Source organism: Myodes glareolus, chromosome 11, assembly GCF_982192425.1.
Source record: "Myodes glareolus chromosome 11, mMyoGla1.1, whole genome shotgun sequence".
Lineage (NCBI taxonomy): Eukaryota > Metazoa > Chordata > Mammalia > Rodentia > Cricetidae > Myodes > Myodes glareolus.
The window spans coordinates 53,889,865-53,912,349 of NC_142036.1; the positions used below are offsets into that span (position 1 = coordinate 53,889,865).

General features: G+C 42.4%; 1 protein-coding gene across 2 annotated transcripts in view; it reads left to right on the forward strand.

Moving 5' to 3' along the window:
* Positions 1-22,485, forward strand: part of Rtn1 (reticulon 1) — a 213,988-nt gene that overhangs the window by 163,764 nt on the left and 27,739 nt on the right. The window contains exon 1 of one of the 2 annotated variants that reach the window (XM_048415627.3): positions 21,984-22,154. The exons of the other annotated variant lie outside the window; for it this stretch is intronic. Coding sequence (XP_048271584.1) covers positions 22,094-22,154 — 61 coding nt within the window. The 5' untranslated portion in view covers positions 21,984-22,093. Of the gene's footprint in view, positions 1-21,983; positions 22,155-22,485 lie in introns of those variants that run through there. 2 annotated transcript variants of the gene reach the window in all.

Sequence of the window (22,485 nt, forward strand, 5' to 3'; positions counted from 1 at the left end):
TTTTCAGAAGTGCGGCTTTTTCATATGTTTGCAAGGCAAATGCCTTCTAAAACCTCAGCTAGCAACCCTTTCTCCTCCCTGAGTAAGCATTTCTGGTCCCTGTACACTGACCAGAATACAGAGTCTTTTTGTAGATGCTGCATCGACTTAAAATGTGAGGAGATGGAGCGATGGATGCTCTCAGTGTCAGTAAGGACTCTGCCTCTAGGTTTGTGAGGTAGCTTAGAAGAGAAAGTGCTTAAAGGAATATCATGTATGTATAAACTTTCCAAATTCATCAGCATTTTAATAAGAGTTGCTTTCAAAGAATTTCAAGGAAGCCATTTCTTATTAAATCCATTCTGAAATGACTCAGAAAACACCTGCAAAAAGTTACTACAAATTACTTATTACGTTTAGATGTCCCTATCCTTGAGAGAAACACACTAGTGTAGAAGACTAAGTTAGCCTATGTCAACACATACTGTCATCTTTAGGCAGATGGAATGTATCCTGCAGAGGCAATGAGCCTGCAGTTAAAGACAATTGATCCAAAGATGTGTCAGCGTGTTTTTTATTTCAGGGCTAATAGGTGAGCTTTACTGAATAACATCAGGTCACTGTTTTTTACTTTCAAGACTTAACCACGATTATAAGCATCTTTGACTCAAGATGAGCTGGGACTTGTTATTTTCCATGATCTTGAAAGAAGGGATACTTTTCTTTTTTATGAAACTTCTTGATCACTCTACCTGAAAATCACAGCTGACATACTCATCTTCAGGAGGCAAACCCACTCAGCTATGCTGCTTCTGTTCCTTTGGAGCTCATGGGGTTCTGTGTGACTGAGTTTCAGAGTGAGTTTGCCCCTAGCACTTCTGCCGTAATCCTCCGTTCTTGCCTTTTTCACTTTTTTCCTAACACAAACACACACCTCAAGTTTTGTGCCTTAAATAATGAGGTTGCCTTTGTGGATTCATGTTGCCTCTGGGTGTGTGTGTGAATGGGGGGGGGGATCACTGCTGCTTAGGTAGTTCCCCAAACTTTAAGATTGGTACTTTAAAAAAAAATGCAAGTTCCTCTTTAGATACCTCAGAGGAAGTCTGCAAAATTGCAAGTGTTTGCAAAACTTTACCACTGTGCTGTTAATGTTTAATGAGATCATTATTTTCAATCTGGTTTCTGGTCTTTGTTCACTATTGCATGCTCAGCAAAAGAGACTTTTCTGTGACTTTATACAGTGAGACACTGCTTGGAAAGCAACCTCTCCCTTCTATGAAGATTTATTGAAAAATGTTTACACCAGTGTATGAGGCAAATTTGTGCAATAACCATCCATTTAGATATTCTAGTTGCTGCTTCATTCTGTCAAAATGGTCAATGATGACTTTCAAAGAAAATATCTAACTCATCCATGGCTAGAAAAAATGGGCAGGAAATAGAAGGCAGTGTTGCTCCTCAATGTACCAAGGAGACGAGGGAAAATGTTTACCAATACCAACCCTGATGCTGACCCTCAGCCTGAAGTTTATGAGGAGGAATGTTCAAGGTGGTAGATGAGAGAAAAAGCCACCAATATCAGTGTGAACCCCAAACTCATCACTGAGCATTCCTGTCCAGATCTCAGATACAGAATACATCATCCCAAAACTGTCAGCATACGAATTGTCACATCAAAATTTTTCTTATATTAAAACTCGATGATTTGAAAAAAGATCAAGAATGAATCTGACAAAGATCTTTTTCTAATCTTTACAACTGAGTCTAGTTTATAGTGTATTTGATACTTTTCACTGTGGCAGATACTTGGCAGAGCAACTAAGGACAGTGGTTGATTCTAGCTCAAGGTTTCAGATGCTACAGTCCTTCATGGCATAGCAGGGCAGGTACAACCCTTGGGTGAGATCTTCTCATGGCGGCCAGACTGGCACGCAGAGAGAACAAGCCAACACCAGAAGCAGAGTAACCGTTATCCGCCTGCCCTATTGTTTCAGTTCTGCCAACCTGGCCTCACCTCCTAAGGTCTCCACAGCTTCATCCTCTACATCATCCAGGAGCTAAGTATCCAAAGAGTTAGCCTCCGGGAGACATTTCAGACTCAAAGCATAACAGACAGGGTTGACCAGAAAAATGTTTGAATCACACGAGGGGTCTCAGGAACACTGAGATGCGAGCTGTATTAGTGAGTCAGAGTTAAATGTATAGAGGTGACTAGCTAATAACAGAGATCAGTGTTATTAGAAGGAGGAAAGGGGCACGCCTCATCACATAGGGCCATAGGGAAAGCATTAAGATTTTAATCAAGAGGCAGAACCAACAAAGAAAAAGCATTGGCCGTATTCTTTCTTAAGTTTCTGCAGGGAGGGGTAAGCAGGGCAGAGTGAATGGCTTAGAACTAGGTATTCTAAAATATTCTAAAGGGTTGTGGACAAAGGTGATCTCTGACTGCAGCATGCCCAGCCATGGGGCAATTCAGGGAGAAGAAATATTGTCTGGGTGTGTGAGAAATACCTCACGAGGTTAGCTTGTATGAATGAGTTCTGTTGCAAGAAAAATAGTTTCCTGCCTTAAGGAATTAGCCAGCCATTGGAAAGAACATTCTCTTCTCGGGTTGGAATCATCTCATGCTAGTTCGAGTGGCTGTTATAAGTAAAAATAAATGAAGGCTGGGGAGGAAGCTGAGCTAAAGCAGTTATGTCCTGGTGGTGAGAAAGCCGATTAGTGCAGCCATTGTGGAGAACTCATTGTGTAAGTCTCTAAAACGCTACACTCAGATCTAGCATAGAGGGCAAGGACACCAGCTCTGAGCATGTGTCCGGTGAGAACGAAACCAACAGAGCCAGGAGGTTCAGGATGGCCACATTTGCTGCAGCAGTCACAGTGACTAAGACCGGACTAAACCAGACACAGGAAAATGACTATGGCATGTCTTCTCCTGGAACAGGTTACCCCAGCTGAGAAAGCCCCTTTCCTGCCTCTCCAAACCCTGCCCTCTCAGAGAAATTGCCCAGTTCTCCGGTGGCAGCGGCACAAGACCCTGCCCAAAAGCTTACCATAGCACGAGCCCGCCTTGGGACACGTCATCACCCTGCACTCATACAGGGCATCCACACCACTCCCTTTAAGACAGCCATGTGATTTCTCTCCTGCTCCCTTTTCTGAGAGTCATCCAGGAGTGCTTTGCTCAGATTAAACCTGGTCCTTAATTTTTTGTTGTTGTTTGGTTGGTTGTTTTTGTTTTGGTTTGGTTTGGTTTGGTTTTTTGAGACAGGGTTTCTCTGTGTAACAATCCTGGCTATCCTGGAATTCACTCTGTAGACCAGACTGGCCTACAGATGTCCAGAACTCACGGAGATCTGCCTGTCTCTGCCTCCTGGGTGCTGTAATTAAAGGTGTGCACCACTACTGCCTGGATTACTTTTTAATCCTGGTCGATTTGGCATACCGCATTAGCAGAGACGCCTACTACTGGGATAGAAAAAAAATGTTGACCTGAATATAAAATGGGGATAACTAAGGGAAAGAGAGAGAAGAGGGTTGGGTTTAAACAATGCCTGTTGTATGCTTGTAACCAAGAATATGAGCCACTAATATGTTCATGTAATCAGGCTTTTCCATTTAAAAAGCATCCAGTTAAATAAAGACTATTAAAAAAATGTGAATACCTACTACACAAAGGTTTATAGTAAAAATAGCAAAACATATGGTAAAGAAAATAAGAAGCATAATTAACATTCATATATATACATAACAAGGTTTTAATAGTTTACAATATTAATTTGGTTTTCAGATTGCTATTTGTCAAGCCCCCATCAACCTAACTTGCTTTCCACCCAACTCAGAGGCTGCCCCTTAAGCAACTGCTGTCCCAATCAGCAACTGCAACTCCATTGCTAACTAGCCATTCAGCCGCCAGGGCTGCAGTCGGCAGGAATCCTGTTCCCTCATGCCCCAGCTCTCCCAAAGCCACTAAGGGAAATTTATCTAGATCTCTACCCCTCTATAGAACTTGTGATTCACAGGTTGAGGGGAAATCCTCCTAGCTCAGAGAAGCTGAATAGCAAATATCTACCCTTCTCTCCTTGCTGGCATCTCCCGAAAAACCCAGGAGCCTATCTGCTCAACCCCCACTAAAGAACCCTAGCTAATTAGCTACACCTGGGTCCTCTCTACCACTTCCTGTCAGCTAGATGCTGACTCAGCCTCCTGACCACAGGTGAATTTTATTTAATCAAACAAGTGGACCATGTTTTCACATTGTACTAGGAAGAAATGTAATCCACTTTATTAACCCACACACTTAACTACCGCTATCCTCCTTGGATGGACTTGGTCTTACTGTACTGTGGCTGGTCTGTGAAATTTTTTCATTGCTTCTCACCATCCTCCTTCTTTCCAGCTATAGGCCATGAAATGTTTCGTTTGTGTTTGAAAAAACAAAACAAAACAAAACAATACAAAAACAAAAAGATTGTGCTCTTTCATGTAAATCAACCTGTGTCTGTCTGGTAAATGGCAAGTATTTCCCCTGGGCAGAAGGCAGGGATGGGCTATGAACAAATGAGCAAAGAACAAAATAACCAGTAAGCTTAGAGAAAAAAAACAAGAAGAAGAAGGAGGAGGAGGAGGAGGAAGAGAGAGAGAGAGAGAGAGAGAGAGAGAGAGAGAGAGAGAGAAAGAAAGAAAGCAAGCATGACAAATGATTGCCTGAAGCTGCAGACCTTAGGCCCAGGCGCTCAGGAGAGGCATCCCCAGCCTGTACAGGATGCTGTGCTGTCCTCAGGAGCTGAGATGGAGAACAAGGCTAGCCTGGGGGTGAGCTAAGCAGCAAACCAGGCTGCTTCTTAATGCTGCCAGGCTGCCCCTTGTAAGTGTGCCCTGCCGATTTGGCAAATGAAGGAGGATTGCAGCAGGTACTGTTCAAGGCTCGTGACAGAAGCCTCCTGGAGAGGGATCTAGCTTAATTTTCCCCTCCATGTTTCTGATTTTTATTTTTTGAGAAATATTTCACAGACCACAAAATCCCCATTTTTTTTCAGCTTTCAATTCTTTATTCCTTGTGAGCAGTCTGAACTAACAAAAGCATGTAAATTAGTGTCTTTAAGAAAGAGCCTGAAGGTAATTTTTTTCCCTTTTTTTAACATGATTCTTTTACTGGTTCTTGAGAATTTCATACAATGAACTCTAATCACACTTGCTTCCCATTTCTCCCAGCTCTACCTACCCTCCTACCCTTGTGCCCTCCCCTCACACCAGAAAAGAATATAGATATAGATAGATATAGATAAAGTCTACAATAAGAGATTTCCATCTAGCCTTCCAGTTCCCAAATAACCACGCAGAGGCTTAATATTCATTATAAACTGTTTGGCCTATTAGCTTAGGCTTATTATTAACTAGCTCTTATAACTAAATTAATCCATTTCTATTAGTCAATATTTTACCACAAGGCTCCTGGCCTGTTACTTCACATCTTGTTTCCCCAGTAGCTGCAGGCATCTGACTCTGCCCTTCTCCCTTTAGCTTTGCTTGGAAATCCCACCTGACTCTGTTCTGCCTGGCTATTGGCCAAATAAGCTTCGTTATTAACCAAAGTAATAAAACACATTCACAGCATACAGAGGGGTATCCCACATCACAAGTCCAATTTTTGTTGCCCATATACTCATTGGAACATGGTCAAACTCCAGTGATCAAACCCTTAAAGAAAACTGAGTCCTTCCCCAACCCCCAACCCTTGCTAGATGCCATCAACTGTGAAGAGCTACACACATTTTTTTTTTTCGAGACAGGGTTTCTCTGTACCTTTGGAGCCTGTCCTGGAACTAGCTCTTGTAGACCAGGCTGGCCTTGAACTCAGAGGGGTATGCCTGCCTCAGCCTCCCACGTGTGCGCCACCACCACCCAGCTGCATTTTTTGACAGTATGTGAATGATTTGTCTTTAGTCACCACGTAGCACAAATTTCATTTTCCTCCAAAGAAACACTGCCCGGCAGTCATCGCATTCCATTCCTCCTCCCTGACCTGGTCTACTTTCTAACCTGTCTCTGAATCACAGACGACAGCCTTTACGGGCCCCCAAGCCTATGCTCTCAAGGCTTGTTCATCTTGTAGCTCCTATCAGCGCCTCCTTCCTTGTTAGACAGTCAAGCCCACAATCGGAGGAGGCCATCACCAAGAACCTCAGCCCCAACACAGACAGGGTAGGGTTTGTAAAGCCCAATCTCACCATTAGGTCACACTGGGGGCAGAAGTTTCAAAACAGTTCAGCTCATTCAACAAAATTTGTTTTCCATTGTTAAACAAGGAGCCTCCCAAGCCGCAGGTGCAGTTCATGAGAGTGCGCTACTCTGCCCAGGCCGGAGTTGGGTGAAGTTAGCTAGAGCTGCGACAAAATGGAGTTCTTTTGGGCAGTTACGACTGAGAAACATTCCATGTTCTGCATACGTTGATTGGTCCAGCTCTTGACCGACGATGGGTACACAGTTTAGTTGCTATTGACTGTGGTAAATAGAACCGCTGTGACTAATTACGCGCGCTTTTCAGGTGTGCGTGTTTTCAGCGCCATTGAATATAAATATACAAGTGGAAATGCTGGGTCACACTGTAACCGAGGCCCTGCCAGAGCGTTTTCCTAAGTGGCTGTACAGTTCCCCATTCCGGCCATCAGGCACAAGCGTTCCAGTTCCTCCACATCCTAGCCAACACTTGGCACTCTCCCTCTCTTTGCGGGCACACACTAGGATGGGTGCAGAGCACTGCCTCGGAGTGTGACCCTAGTCGGTGACACATCCTGTCAGGTGCTGCTGAGTCATCTCCCTTGGAGAAGTGTTATTGTCCATTTGTAACGGAACTGCCTTAACTGGCAATTGTACATTCTCAATAAAGGCCCCTTATCACACAATGAACTATATCACACGTGACATCAAGGACTGTATCTACTGAGACCTCTCCTCAGCAGGACATAGATTAAAAGAATAATAATAATAAAATTGACTTTTTATTTAGATAGCCATAGTTCTTCTTGATTCTGTTTTGGTAAGTTAATTTTTTTGTGAAAAATATGTCTAAATTCTCTACTTTATTGTTAAATGTATAATCATATTTTCCTAGAGTTTAAAAATTATATGCAAATGCATAATCCTTTCCATCCTAAAAATGTGGGTTTTTTCCCATGGCCAGTAATGCCAACGATCTTCATATTTTATTCTCAGGACTCAGCAATTGGTTTAGTGTATTTCCCTGATTTAATTATTAGACTTTGTGTGTTCACCTGTGTGCATAGTCACTTGTGTGCACATGTATGCCTGTGCCTGCGGAGGCCAGAAGACCATCTCAGGTGCTGCTCCTCAGGGGTAGATGTCAGCCCGCCCCACCCTTTATTTTTCCAATCAGAACAGTTTTTATTTTATTTTATTTAAAAAGGAAAACTATCTTTTTTTCATTTTACATACGAATCCCAGTTCCCACTCCCTTCCCTCCTCCCATTGCCTCCACTTACCCACCCTGCCTACAGAGAGGGTAAAAGGCCCATTACCTTGGGAAAGGTTCAAGGCCCTCCCTACTATATCTAGGCTGAGCAAGGTATTCATTCAAAGAGAACGGGTTCCCAAAAAGCCAGTAAAGCAATAAGGATAAATCATGGGGGCACTACCAGTGGCCCCACAGTCTACCCCAGCCACACAACTGTCACCCACATTCAGAGAGACTAGTTTGGTCCCATGTTGGTTCCTTCCCTGTCAGACTGGAGCTGGTGAGCTCCCATTAGCTCAGTAAACTATTTCAGTGGGTGACCCCATCATGGTCTTGACCTCTTTGCTCATATTCTCACTCCTCCCACTCTTCAACCCAGTACAGGTTTTTACGCAGCCCTCTCTCACGAAGTGCTGATGAACCCCAGGAATCCACCATTCTCCGCCTTGCCAGTGCTGAATTTACACACACATCTCACTATGCCTGGCTGGTTTCTGGGGCTCAAACTCAGATCTTAATGTTTTCAAGGCAAACACTTCTACAGCTGAGCTGCCTCCCCATCCTAGACTTGATTTCTTAAAGCAGTTTTAGCTTCTCTCCCAATGCACACACAAAAGTAAAATACAGAACGTCCCTCTGTGCCCCCTGCAGGGCACAGATCTAGTCTTCCTGTTTGCAGCAGCCCCTACCAGAGAGGTACAGTTGTTATGTCGATGAACCCATGCTAGCTCATCATTATCACTCAGAGTCCCCAGATCACACAGGGAGTCACTCTTGTGCTGTATGTACGTTCTGTGGTTTGGGACAGTTACAGTCATATTGTATGACATCATAGCCCCATACAGAGTAATTTCATTGTCCTACAAATACTGAGGGCACCATCTACTCACCCTTTCTGCCTCAGAGCTCTGGCAGCCATTGATCATTGACTCTTCCACTGTATTTTGATGTTGAGAATGCCGTGTAGTTGAATCCTACACTAGAAAAGATGGACCTCTTTCACTTGTTAATATGCAATTAGCCTCCGTGACTTAAGGGGTCCTTTCTTTTTAGCGTTGACGAATGCTCCATTGCTTAGACAGTCCAGCTCATCCTTCTGGTGAAAAATAACTCACTAGGTTGAGCAAGTTAAAAATGAGACCACTCTAAATACCCGAGTGCAGGGTTTGGAGTGCACACCGTTTTACTCTTGGGCCAATGGCAGAGATCACAACTGCTGACTCTGTGGAAAGCTGCTCTGATGGGCGGGGAACTGCCAAGTTGTCTCCCAGGTCACTGTACTGTTTTGTATTTTCATCAGAAAATGAGAGTTCCTGTTGACACACACCTTTGTCAGCATTTATTTGATGATGTCATTCAGGGTTGTTTGGGGGCATCCTGATAGGTCTGGAATAACATTGCTTTCTATTTTAAAATGTCCTTTCATGAGGACTCAGAGGAGATTTTTTTTTTATGTATTTACCTATTATCTACATTGTTTTAGGTGTTTGGGGATTATTTTGAAGAATTTGATTTATCTAATTTTACTTATTTTTGTATTTTAAGATTGCCCATCAGCCTCTCTAATCTGAGAGCAATCTTTTCTGGAGTTTGACTACAGACCTAAGAAGAATGTTGGGCTTCCATTTGTTCAGCATTTTACAGGACACTAGGCAGATTTGCTCTCCAGGCTTCTAGCACTGTTCTGTTACTTTGTATTTCATTGAGTTCCTGCCATTATTATTGTTCTGATTTTCTTCTGCATTCTTTGTGTACATTTACTTTATCTACTTCTAATGTTTTCCATTTAGCTTATTAATTTCCTACTTGTCTTGTCAGACACATACATTTAATGACACAATCTCTAACAAAATACTGCTTTAGTTTTACACCACGTGACATTTCAATGTTCCTTAAAAAATCAAATTTCCAATTAGATTTTCCTTAATCAAGTAATTACCTTGAATGCTTATTGTTTGGTGTTTTAAAATGCAGACCTCATCTCTAGGTGGGGTAACTAGCAGTGTGTTATATATTCCTTCTCTAACAACTAGGGACATGAGCAAATGAAGGACTCAGTAACTTTTGTAAAGACACTAGGCAATTTGAGTGCTAATGGCTCTGAGACCAACTAAAGTTTAATATGTAAGAGAGGTGCCCCCGGGTGAAGAGGTGTCATTGATCACTTTCTTCTGTGAGAACGAATATCAAATGCAGGTATCAACTAAATATTAGATTGTAGTGGCTCAAATGAGAAATGTCACCCATAGCCCCAGACATTTGAACGTTTGGTCCCCAGCAGATGGCGCTATTTGGGGAGGGTTCAGTGGTGTGACTTTGATGAGGGAGTAAGTCACTGGAAGCAGGCTTTGAGAGTAAAATCCTCAAGCCGCTTCCAGCTTGTTCTTTCTGCTTTGTGCTTGCAGTTGAGGAAGTAAGCACTCAGCTTCCTCAACTTATGCCTGCTACTTATCAATGTACTTCCTGCCATGATGAAATCCTATCCTTCTGAAGCCGTAAGCCCAAATACACCTTTCTATAAGTTGCCTTGGTCATGGTGTTTTATCTCAGCCACAGGAAAGTAACTAATATAGTGGCCGATATAAAGGATTGCTCAGAGTGAGAGAGCACTTGTGAAGCTTCTGTATGGTGTTACTACAACACAGGAATCTTGAGGAGCTCTGAATGGCACGTGATGTGTACTGGAGTAGCATATAAGACTGGGAGCTTGTGTTTACTGTAGATTGGAAACAAATGTTTGTGTGTTACTAGAATGATGACCTAAAAGAATCAGACCATAAATTTACCCACAAGGCAACAGACATCCGAGATGGCTAGCATCCAATTAAAACTGAAACCCCAGGAGACAGAAGAATCAAAAGTTTCAAGCCATCTTTGGTGCGGTGCTTTGAATGAAATTGGTACCCATGGGCTCACATGTTTGAATGCTTGACTCCCATTTGGTGAACTGTTTAGGATTAATTAGGAGGTGTGGCCTTGTTGGAGGAAGTATATCACTGGGAGTGAGCTTTGAGATTTCAAAAGCCTGTACTAGGCCTAGTCTCTCCTAGTCTCTTTCTCTCTCTCTCTCTCCAGCTCCCTCTCTGCCTGCACTCATGGATCAAGATGTAAAGCTTTCAGTTATTGCTCCAGTACCATGCCTACTTGTCTGCCTCTGCACTCCTAGCCATAGTGATAATGAACTCATTTCTGAATCTGTAAGCCAGCCCCAGTTAAATGTTTTCCTTTATAAGAGGTGCTTTGGTTGTGGTGTTTCATCACAGCAATAGAAACCCCAACTAAGACACTTGGGCACTTAGTGACATGGAAATTTGGAGGCCAGTCTGGAATACCTGAGACCCTGTCTCAAAACAAACAAAAATCCTGAGACTCACAATGATTCATTTCAGTTTTTGAACTTGATCAACAACTTATTCAATTGACTAATAGAGAAAGATAACTTTTCTGAAGGCTAATATCATCATTTCTCTTTATGACTGTTTTATACACATAGTGTTCATCATACTATAAAGTATATGTGGACATGCAAGAGGCAAAAACATTTGACAATGATCAAGCAAAGAGAGAGAGATTATATAAGCAGACACAGATGAGCCACATATTATAGACAACAAATAGAAGATTTTTAAAAAACTATAATAGATTATAGATAGGTGAAAGAAAATAGATTTAAAAAGGTGAGAATTTTGTCTGCAGAGCTTAAATTTCTAGGAGTAATAAAATTTCTGAAATCATAACTAAACTTTTAGCAAAATATTGAACAATAGGATACAGAATCAGTGAACCCAGGCACAGATATTGCCCAAAGTAGTGAATAGAAAGATGAAAACATAAACAAAGTAGACGATATGTTTGAAACAGTTTTGGGAGGTCTAACATCAGCCATTGGGTTTACAGATGAGAGGAGAGCAAACAGGTCAGAAGGAATGAAGGAAGATACGCGCATGCATTGCCTGTTCCATTGCTGCTGAGAGGGGTGTACTGTGGCTTACAGTTGGGGGGCTCAGTCTATTACAGCAGCGAAGGGGTACCAGCAGCAGCACCAGAAGGTGGTCACATGGTTGCCCAGTCAGGATCAGAGAGAGACTCAACACTGCTGCTCAGTTCCATTTCTCTTTCTTATCCAGGTCCTGGGTCCCAGCCCATAGGAAAATACATTTCATCACAGCAATAGAAATATTCTACATTTGTGGTGTCCCATCATCCCCAACTAACCTAGTAAAAAATCTCACAGACATGCCTAGAGATCGCTTCCATAGTGATGTTCAATCCTGTCGTGTAAACAACCAAGATTGACCCTTCCAACATTAAGATTATTTCCTTCAAAACTGGTTAAAAGTCATTTATCTGCCTATTTAAGGCTCAGTAGAACCCAAAGAAATCATAAACTTTCATAATCAAGCTGAAAATAAAATCGTTTTACAGGTCAGAACTAGTCCAATGAAGCAACAAGAAATCACACTTGGCTTTTCAACTGGAAGTACAAATGCCAGATGTCATCGGAATGAAATTTTAAACTTTTTAAATTAGATTTATTTATGTGGAAATATTTTGCCTGCATATATGTGTGTGTTCCATGTGCATATATGTGTACACATATACCATGTGTGTGCTGGGCAGCGATCAGATGAAGGTAGTAGATCCCCAAGAAACAGAGTTATGAGTGGCTGTGAACCACCATGTGGGTGCTGAGAGTCAAGCACAGGCCCTCCTCGTCTAAGACTGAAAGGTTGAAGCTGCAGCAAGGAAACTGTGCTGCTTAAAATATCTTTGCCCAATGACACAGCAATCATAAATAGGAGTTAAAGAAAGATATTGGACCAAAATCTGAGATAACTGACTGTCGTGGCCTAAATTAAAAGGAAGTGTAAAGAATGTTCTTTGGATTGAAATAAAGGCTCCCAGATGGAGATCTGATAGTGTAGATGGAAGAAATACTGTTAAATTTTTATTGATTGATTTTCTTTGAGGGAACAAAAGCTATGTAATTTGTTGTTCGTTATATGCATAACAGCTGAAGGAAAGCAGGAAATGCTTGTGGTTCCTACCATGAGAGTTTCGTGTTATACAGGAAAATGCAAAGTTTCATTTGTTCCAAATAGACTGGAATAGGCTAGGAAAGGACATCACGGTTTCTTTGATGATCACTAAAATGTTCCAAAAGGTATCACTATAATGGAGAGTGAGAAATGGTTCAGCAGTTAAGAGTACTTGCTGCTCTTGCAGAGGACCTGAATTCAATTTCCAGCACCCTCATCCAGCATATCACAGTTGTCTCTAACTTCAGCTCCTGAGGATCCAGCACATACTTCTGAGCACCGCATACACACATACACATGGATAATAATCTTTTTTAAAAGATTTATTTATGAAATAAAATAATCTATAATATAATAAATATATAACAAATAAAATAAATATATAATATAGTAAATATAATCTTGTGAAACTATTAGAGGAATGAAGGAATGAACAAAAACACATTTGATACTATTTAGAGAAGATAAAGGAAGAAGTGAATTAAATGGGTGTAATGAACAAGAAGGAAGTAGGGAGATGAAGGTTCAGAAATATTAATGATTTAACACACAAAATCTTTACAAAGATAACCAGCCTAGATTAAAATCATGGCTCAAGACTATGCTGGTTATGATAACATACAGAGCTACAGGTTTGGAAGCAAAGAATGCAATAAGTTTTGCCACACAGACCAAAAGAAAAGTATTGTGTATGTCACAACCAGCTATACTAGGCTTTTGGTCAAAGGTTATTGCTAGAGACATAAAAAGTAAATTAATCAGTAAGACATGAGAGGCTTGAATTTATAAATTCTCAACAACATGGTTCTAAAATATATAAAGCAAAGGTTATAGATTTTAAAAATCTAAAGACAAAACAACATCAAAATTAGTTGTAGCACACTTCTTTTAATGTCTTATTGAAAAAAATTAAGTAGGATAGATTATTTAATTCTGTGATTAATCAATGTAACTTGACTGCCGTTTGTAGAGCCTAAATACACAGTCTTCCAAGTTGGTTTGACGTCTATGTTAAAACTGAGCATATTCAAGATATAAGGAAAATTGTAAAGTGTTTCAGTGTATTATAGTTGTACAGAATTTGTTTATTAATTGCAAAGTAAATAGTACAAAGTTATCAAGATAGCTAGAAAAATCCCCAATTGTTTATAATATTACTTTATTGATGGACCAAAAAAACTTACAATGAATAATAGAAAATGTTCTGAACTACCAGTAACATCAGTACAGTGTATTTAAATTTATAGAGACATCTAAAATAGTGCTTGGAGGCAAATTTGTAGTTTTAAATTTTATGGGTTCTTTTTAAACATTTTCTTTACAATGTGTATTGTGGGGGAGGGGGTTGTGCACATAGAGTACAGTGCCCATGGAGGTCAGAGGAGGCTATCAGATCCCCCAGAGTTAAAGGCAGTTCAGCTTTTAGCCACCCAATGTGGTTGCTGGGAACAGAATTCCTTCCTCTAGGAAAGCAGCAAGTGTTCTTAATTGCTAGGCCATCTCTCTTGCCCAAACTGCACGGATTTAAAAGAACATACCGGATTTTTGTTTATATATTAAAACACTAACATGCTTACATTTGAAAAGGTTGGTAAAATGGAAGCATTAAAATAAAAGTAATTCATTTATTACTTTTAATTAATAAAAGACACTCATTTATTCCAACATGTAACTTAGCACTTTCCTGTATAATACAAAACTCTAATGGCACGAACCACAAGCAGTTTCTCTTTCCTTAGAATTAGAATAAAAGTAATAAGATAAAATATAAATCAAATATATAAAGAACAACAAATAAGAATTTAGTTATTTAAAATAAATTTGTAATACTGAAAAACTCCCAACCCATGCATCAAGAGATAAGCAGAGAAAATGTGACAATGTCACAAACAAGGGACTAACACAGTGGCTTTTCTAGGTTACCAGAAATGTTAAAGTGCGGGGATGAATGATTTACACCAATAAACTTCACATATTTCTTTTGCAGTGCTGGGACTTGAACTTGTGAGTTCACACACACTAGGCCGGCCCCCATCACTGTGCTGTGTTCTCAGTTCAACAAAAAAATTTTAATAGAAAAATTTACTTGGATAAAACTAACCAAAATTACCATAATCAGAAACTAAAAAGCAGGATCCTATCATACCTGATTGAAGAATTGTATGAGTCAACTGGGTCCAGGGGGGGTAAGTTGTGAATTCTTCCAAATATTACAATAGGAATCCCATCTTATATGAATGCTTCCAGAAAAGTAAGATTGTCAAACTTGACTGCTGAGGCTGGTGTGACCATAATGCAAAATAAAAGGAAAGGTCTTTTCAAAAGAAGACAAGGACAAGGATGAGGTGGAGGATGTGGTGGCGGTGGTGGTGGTGGTGGTGGCAGAGGACAGTATGTTTCTTACAAGAAAGTTTAGGAAACTGAACCTTTCTGAGCAGTGCATTAAAAGCCATCACGTTAAAGAATAGATGAGATTTAGTCCAGGAGTAAAAATTTTACTGAAGATTCACAGCTCACTGCATGTAATTTCTACATCACAAAATAACTAGAGAAGTGCACATGCTCATTTCAGTAGCTTTAGAAAAGGTGCTTGCTAAAATTTAATATGTGTTCAGAAAACTAGGGCTAGAGTAGCATTTTCTAAATCCAGCAAATCCCAGTGAAAAATTTAAAGCCAGTGTTGTCATGCTCAGTAATAAAAATGTTGAACGCTTCTCCTTGCAATGCAGGAGAAAGACAGAGTTGTTCATCTCCAGCTTAGTGATTGTTTTTCTGTAGGCTTTAGCCAGTTTAGTGTGAAGGGTATGGGCTGGTACGATGGCGGTGAATGAGGCCCGAAGTTCAACCCCCAGAGCCCATATAAAATGCTATGATGGCTATAGAAGGTTCAGAAGACCCTACAAACCACGTAACAGAATTTGGAAAAATGACTGGTGAAGATTCACTGACTTGCTGGCGTCTTTTCCTTCTCTATTTTTGGCTTTTCTATTTGAATAATGCACTAGACTTTTCTTCATTAAGCATCTGTCAGATCATTTTGTTTAATCGACTTGATAGCTCTTGGTTTTTTAGCTAGCTGTTCTGGCATGTTTCAACACATTCTTGATGCTTCCACTTATATATTCCATCTTGGAAGACCCTTTCCTAGTCTCTCTTGGTCTGATTGGTTTGATCCTGTTACTCATCTATCTTATTTATTTGAAGTTATAGTCTCCTTATAGGGTTTAAGAGATACTTAAGAGTCAAATCTGACTTATTAGAGTCTAGAGTTAATATCCCTCCCACCCCAAGCAAATCAAGGACTGTGGATGCTCTCCTTGATTGCTTTCCTGCCTTTGTTCTACTGCACTCTCTGTTTTAGCTTTGTCTCTCTATTAAAACCTTCTCCAAACTAATTATCAACAGTTTGTAAAAATATTTTATGTGTATGACTGTTCATCTGCATGTGTGTGTGTATATCATGTATAAGTAATGCTGTAGTGCCCCACAGAGGCCAAAAGAGGACATCAGAACTCCTGGACAGTTGCAAGCCATCATGTTGAAGAATGGGAACTTAGAACCTCTGCAAGAGCTCCATTGCCTCCCCATTATTAGGTTTTTGTTTTAAATTAATTCTTTGAGAATTTTGTACCTTATTCGCCTCCTCCCAAGCTTCTCCCAGGTCTATCCCCTTCCTTCAACCCCCATCTTTCTGCCCTCCTTTCACTAATCAAGTCTGTGATGAACATATGTTAACGCTTGCGTGGCCTCCTGATGGAGTGCGATTTAGCTGCTGTTGGTAGTGCTCCCAACCAAAGCCAACTCTCCCTTTCCCAACAGCCACCAATTGCTGACACACTCCAGTGGGTGATGCTTCATGCCTGTTTACCCTCTTCTTCTGAATTTGTTCTGGCTTGAACTTTCATGGTGCCTGTGTATGCTGCCATTACTACTGTGAGTTCATATTGCAGCTGCCCTGTTGTGTACTGAGGACCAGGACCCTGCTTCCTTGTGTTTATACACCTCTGGCCTGTGCAGTCTTACCACTTCTTCTTGCACAATGACCACTGAGCCCTAGTGTGTGTGTGTGTGTGTGTGTGTGTGTGTGTGTGTGTGTGTGCGTGTGCTCGCGCACGCGTGCGCACATACACATGCACACATGCAGTACAGGCATTCCCTGTAGGGCTGAGCATTCCATAGACTCTTTTTCTCTGTACCTTTGCCGACTGTGTGTCTCTGTGTTATTTACAGCAAATAGAAGCTTCTCTGAGAGTATATTAATCTGTATGCAAAACAATTGTTATGTCACCTAGAACTTGATGGTAAGACCCTATTGCTAAAGGCATCATATACCTGAGTCATGAAACATGGAGATATCAAGCTAATGCTAACATGGAAGCTTCATCCCAATAGTGCTAGAAGGTGCTGTGCCGATTACTGGAGGGAGGAAGAGATCACTGGTTTCACCCAGCTGTGAGCCTTGTGAGCCTTGTGAGCTATAGCAATGACTGACCTGGCGAGATAACCTCACCGGTGCTATGGAGGCATGATCATGACGTAACCTATGACTTTCTGGTTGGATAGAAGTCCTGCTGCCCAAGACGAAGTTCATAATTGGCACCATTGTTGGGTCAAGAACCTGAGGCTAGACAGGTCACAGGCCCTAATAGTATCATTCTGCTAAATCTACATGGTATTGAACCAGCCCCTGATGACTTATTGATAGTCCCATTACCATTTTTATGATCAGTGTTTTCTCATGTATCTTATTTCTTCTGTCTAGACCTAGTTTTATTCTTCTGGAAGTCACAACATTGGTAGGTTTACCTTCTGGTTCTGTGAGTGCTAGCTTCTCTTGTTTCTTAGGTGTTTGAAACTTTATCAGCTTTGCTGGGTGCAGAATTCTGAATGATAACTATGTCCCTTTGATAGCTGAGACCATTAATGCCAAGCAATTGTCTTCTCATCCTCTTAGAGACTATCTGCAGATCTAACAGTTCTAGAGTATAATCTGCTTTCTCACTAGGCTTCATTTTAAGCCTTTCTCTTTGTCTTGATGAGAACCATGCATCCCGTGCCTACCTTCCTGACTCCTTCCCACACTCCCTTTCAGGTCAGGACCCTAGACCTGAGATGCTAACCCCATCACCCCTGCTAAATGTCCTTTTGTCTCCCATCTCCTTGCCTTGATGTTTTTCAGTTTCAGTATGATAGAGGTCATGGTATTGATGATTATTTGTATTGCTGAGGAGTTGATTGATCTTCAAAAGTGCTAGAAATGAAGTCCTCTATCTGTAAAATACTCAGTGTGGATCCATTATTCACCTTCTTCGGTGGGTTTGCTACTTGAACTTCTTCAATCTTTCACTCCTTTACTGACAATAGTATTTCTCAGGCTTGTTACAAAGTGACCCCTGCATGTGCCTGTAATTAAGATTCACATTTCCTATTTGTCTGCCTGGAAACTTCCCATCATTCAAAGCGGTGGTGCTGTTTCTTCTTGGACCTCAGCTCGGTTGTCACCTACACTAGGACGCCTGTCCCGAAAGCTTCACTCTTTTTGCCTTGTGTATCCACTCCTCCTACTCAGACAGCTTTCTGATTGCTTCCATCTATTTATAGTTTCCCATGAATAGCTTCTTTGTAGTTAGAGACATGCGCTTATGATGGCCTCTATAAATATTTGTAGATCAAATGAATGGATGGGTAAATGAACAAATTAATCCAGAAATCAAAGTAATGATCGCTCCTTCCCAGAGATTCTATAGCCCGGAACACGTGAAGATGCACTTCCTGAATTATGAGCTAATCTGTTATCTCGATCTCCACAATTACAATCCATGCACTACCTTGTTAGAGCAGTTAAGGACCAAACTAGCTGTCTCTTTAAAATTTCTTATTCCATATAGCATAGAGCCAAATCCGTAATGCTCTTTGATCACAATGAAGTCTATTTTTATTTCTATGCCTTTACTTCCAATTACAACACCTTACAGAGCACTAAAAAAATCAAGATGTTCTAGGAGGATGCTTGAGATGGCTTGACAGTTACGACATCTCGGCATAAAACCTCAACGTGTCTCTGAATATTCCTTCCCCTATGTCTTCGTCATCTCATCTCTTCTTTTTCTTTCTTTCTTCTCCTCTTCCCACCTCCCTCCCTTCCGTTTGCCCCTCCCCCCCTTCCCTACCCCTGAAACAAGGTCTTGCTATGTAGCCCCACCTGGCCTTATGTTCACTATCCTGCTGAGCTTGCTGAGTGCTAGAATGAGACAGTGAAGGACCTTTTGCTACCCTCTAAGGTCTGCTCCAACTTCCCCTCATGAGCTCGGTCCTTGCTGACCCTCCTTATAAAAGAGCAGACATCGCAGTCCCCAGTCTCCCTCCCCTTCGTGCCTGCTTTGTTTTTCTGGCACATCTGTCCACGGGAGTATATTGTATATTTAACATTTCCATCATTACTTGTCCTCATCCACACTCTAGATCAGGATCTTCTGGAAATTAGGAGCTCTGTTCTGTGTCCAGAACAGTGGTGACCATGGAGTATGCACTCAACAAATATTTGTTGAACTAACTTTTCAGTGTAGGTGGTACTGTTTTTCCATGGGGAGACAGACACCACATGGTCAACGTGGGCATACTAGCCCCCAGCTTCTATCGCAATCCGGATGAAATTACAGAATTTGGCTATTTTGCTCCTCTTCAAAACAGACTGCGTAATGCATGATTTCATCTTGAAAGCTAAAGCAATCGCTTCCTCTCCTGGCAAGCACCTAACCCAAGAGTTCCGAGCAGGCTGTGGAAAAAGCCCTTCTGTTCCCCACTGGCTTGTAGGCTGTGGCAGTTCCTGCCACCTCTTAGCAAACTTTTTTTTTGGCTTTCCATTTTCTTTCACCTCTTAAGGAAATTTGCATATCTTTTGTACCCTTTTTTCTTTTCATTTAAACTTGAACTTGGCAAGAGCTGTCAATCAATTCTATGTAGATGCAAGCAAAGAAAGTATCCGTTTGCCAGGTCTGTGGGAAGTAAAGTCTTATTTCGTAGCGGCAAACTTGTAAAGCTAGAACTTCTTGTGTATCGTGAGAGCCCAGAGAAGCCCATTGCTGATGGCCAGGCAACTGCTGCAGTGCGTGCGGGTCCTGTGAATGCAAGGGTCTGAGACTCCCAGGCCAGTGATCTCCCTCCTCCACTGCTCCACCAGTCCATTTCTGTTTCCCTTTTTTCCTGTGCATTAATCTCAAGCCTCTCAATTCTCGTGTCACTAGTAGCAATGCAATCCTACCCCATCTTTGGCAGGCTCCTCCCTAACCTTCAACTATCCGATGACCCTACTGGCTTCTCGTGTTCCATCAGGCGGCTTTCTTCAGACTTGAAATGATTCAGAAAAATGTGATCGTTCAGCTAAACTGGCATCTCTGAGTCAGGTTGGTGGTCAGCAGAAATGTGCAGCCCAAGGCCTTTGGCTTGATTTATCCTCTGGTTGAGAAAGAGCTCGCTTCTGACCACTGGTCTTTGAGGAGGTGGGGAGAGGGGAGAGAAGGGGATGCTGAACTCAGCTTTCTTATTGAGATTAGCGAGGTATGCTATTCATTCTGATTAGTGGGATACAGAGAGGCTGGGGGGAGGTGGTAGAACACTTGCAACTTGGCTATTTCTCAGTTGTCCCTCTACTGAACAGAAGGTACCTGCTGGCATCATCACCGAGAAGCCTGAGGCTTTTGTCATACTGGCAGTGCCTCCTAGTGGCCCAGGCTCCAAAGACTGAGAGGTGCCTGGGGCAATAACAGACTCCAGGCAACTCCTGTCCAGCCCTCTCCTTTCTGAGTCTACCTCAGACAGGAAGATTTTGGTGCTGGTGAGCTCATGGGCATTTACCAGATTACCTGCTGACTTAATTCCAAACAATGACAGGCTGTGAAACAGAAAAAAAAAATGGGGGACAGGGGTAGGAGATACAAACAGAACAAGGAACATAATGTGCTCCCTATCAGCTTTGAAGAGACCCCATACTCTTCCTGCGTAGGAGAGGTCAGCTTCCCAGAAAGGCTGAATCATCCCCTGCAGCCATGATTACTTAGATTCCTCAGATTCCTCAGGTGTAACTTCAGATACTACTATCAGAGCCGGGGGGGGGGGGGGGGGGGGGGGGGGGGGGCAACGGGTCACGTTGGAGCCTTGTATTCTGAAAAGAATATGCATGAGCCCAAAGATCCCATTTTAAAGACTATATTCTCTTAAAAATGAAGAAGAAATCATGCTTACAAGCACAACCTGCCTGAGGATTGCCACTACAAGAGAATCTAGAAGGCTACACTCCTCCAGGAGGGGAAGAGAAGTACTCTAAGTCACAGGAAAACGAAGCAGGAAATGTGGCTTTGGTGTCCAAAACTTTTCCTTCACGATCCTTCCGTGACCCCCAAGGCAGAACATCTCCTATCTTCATTCTTGTCTTGTCTCCTCATGGACCCCATTCCAAACAATGTCCGCATTCCATTCCCATCTCTTTGCTATCTTACCTTTTCCTCATCAAAACACATCTATGGCCTATCCAGTCGGCCAAGGTCTTTGTGTATATTCCAATATAGCATTTACTGCTGAGACAGGCTATACCACTAATACAGTCAGTCACCATCTGTTCCTTCTACGTTTACATTTGGTCTGGGACTCCTGAGATCTCAGTCAAATCATACACGACTCCAGTCCTCTTCCTCCACTGTGCCCAGTCCCAAAGGTGACATTTTTGACAGAATGCCCTTTGTCTATCTGAGTTCTGTTTGAATGTCTCCCAAACTGATCACCCCTGTCAATGACCAATGACCCCATCTGATGTGCCAACACTTAAGGGCTCAAAGCCCTTATTCTAATATGTATCCATTCAACAAGTACTGGAGAAATTACAGTTCTTTGAGACCACAGTAAGATTCTAGCCAGTGGTTGTTGCTCAGATAATTGGAAAATGGTAGCCACAATTTTATTCACAAGGTCTGAGGTAATTGTGGAATATTCCAGACAAGGGGCAGAATTTGGCATTCCTTTGGAAGATCCTGGGCAGCAATCTGTGTCCAACATTTTTAGAATTGGGGACAGGAGAGGCGAGCAAAAGTGAGGACTAGTGGGCATTATGCTGTAAGCTTGACATCTGTACTGCCACATGTCTTGGCCAACAGGTTTCTTGTTTCTAAGAAATTTCTAGAATATGCACCACGCTGGTCAGGAATAGCTCTAGTCTCCTTAGCTGCCATCTCCACACGGGTGTTCCTTTTCTTCCTCCCTTCTCCCCTTCTTCCGCACCCCCGCACCCGTATCTAGCTTGCGTGCGCGCCCCATCAACGCTTCACAGTCTCTGAGGCAGCTCCCCTAAGCTGCCCAACCCAAGCCGCGGGCCCGTTGAGCCGCCGCATCCGCGCGCGTGCGCGCGCGCGGGCTGCTCCGGGATCGCGCTGATTCGCTACCGGGCTCTGCGGCGCTCGCGCGCTCACACCCGCCCCTTGCGCGCGCGCCCGGTGCGGCTTCACACTGCAGCCGCGCGGCCACCGGAGCCCACCGCCGCAGCCGGGCAGCGACACGGAGTGCAAGCTCAGCGCCTGGAGGAGAGCCACGGCGAGCCCGCCAAGCCCGCACCATGCAGGCCACTGCCGATTCCACCAAGATGGACTGTGTGTGGAGCAACTGGAAAAGTCAGGGTATTCTCTTTATTTCGGTAGTGCATGCCTGCGGCGCACGCGGAACCGTGATCCGGACTCGGCCATTGTGCATCATTTCACCTGTGGGACCTATGCATGCTTTACCCCCAGGAGCTTTCTGCCGGGGGGAGTAAACCCGTTCTTGTAAAAATCGACACGGATGATATCTGTCTCCCTCCACCTTCCCCCGCCGCCTTTGTCCCTTCCCAGTTCACCCCTTTGTTTTCTTGTGTATTGTGGTATTGTAAATAATGCATCATTTGCCTCCTCCGGGAGTTTTTCTTTTTTTTTTTTTTTTTTGGCCTGATCTTTCAGGACTTGTTTAATCTCT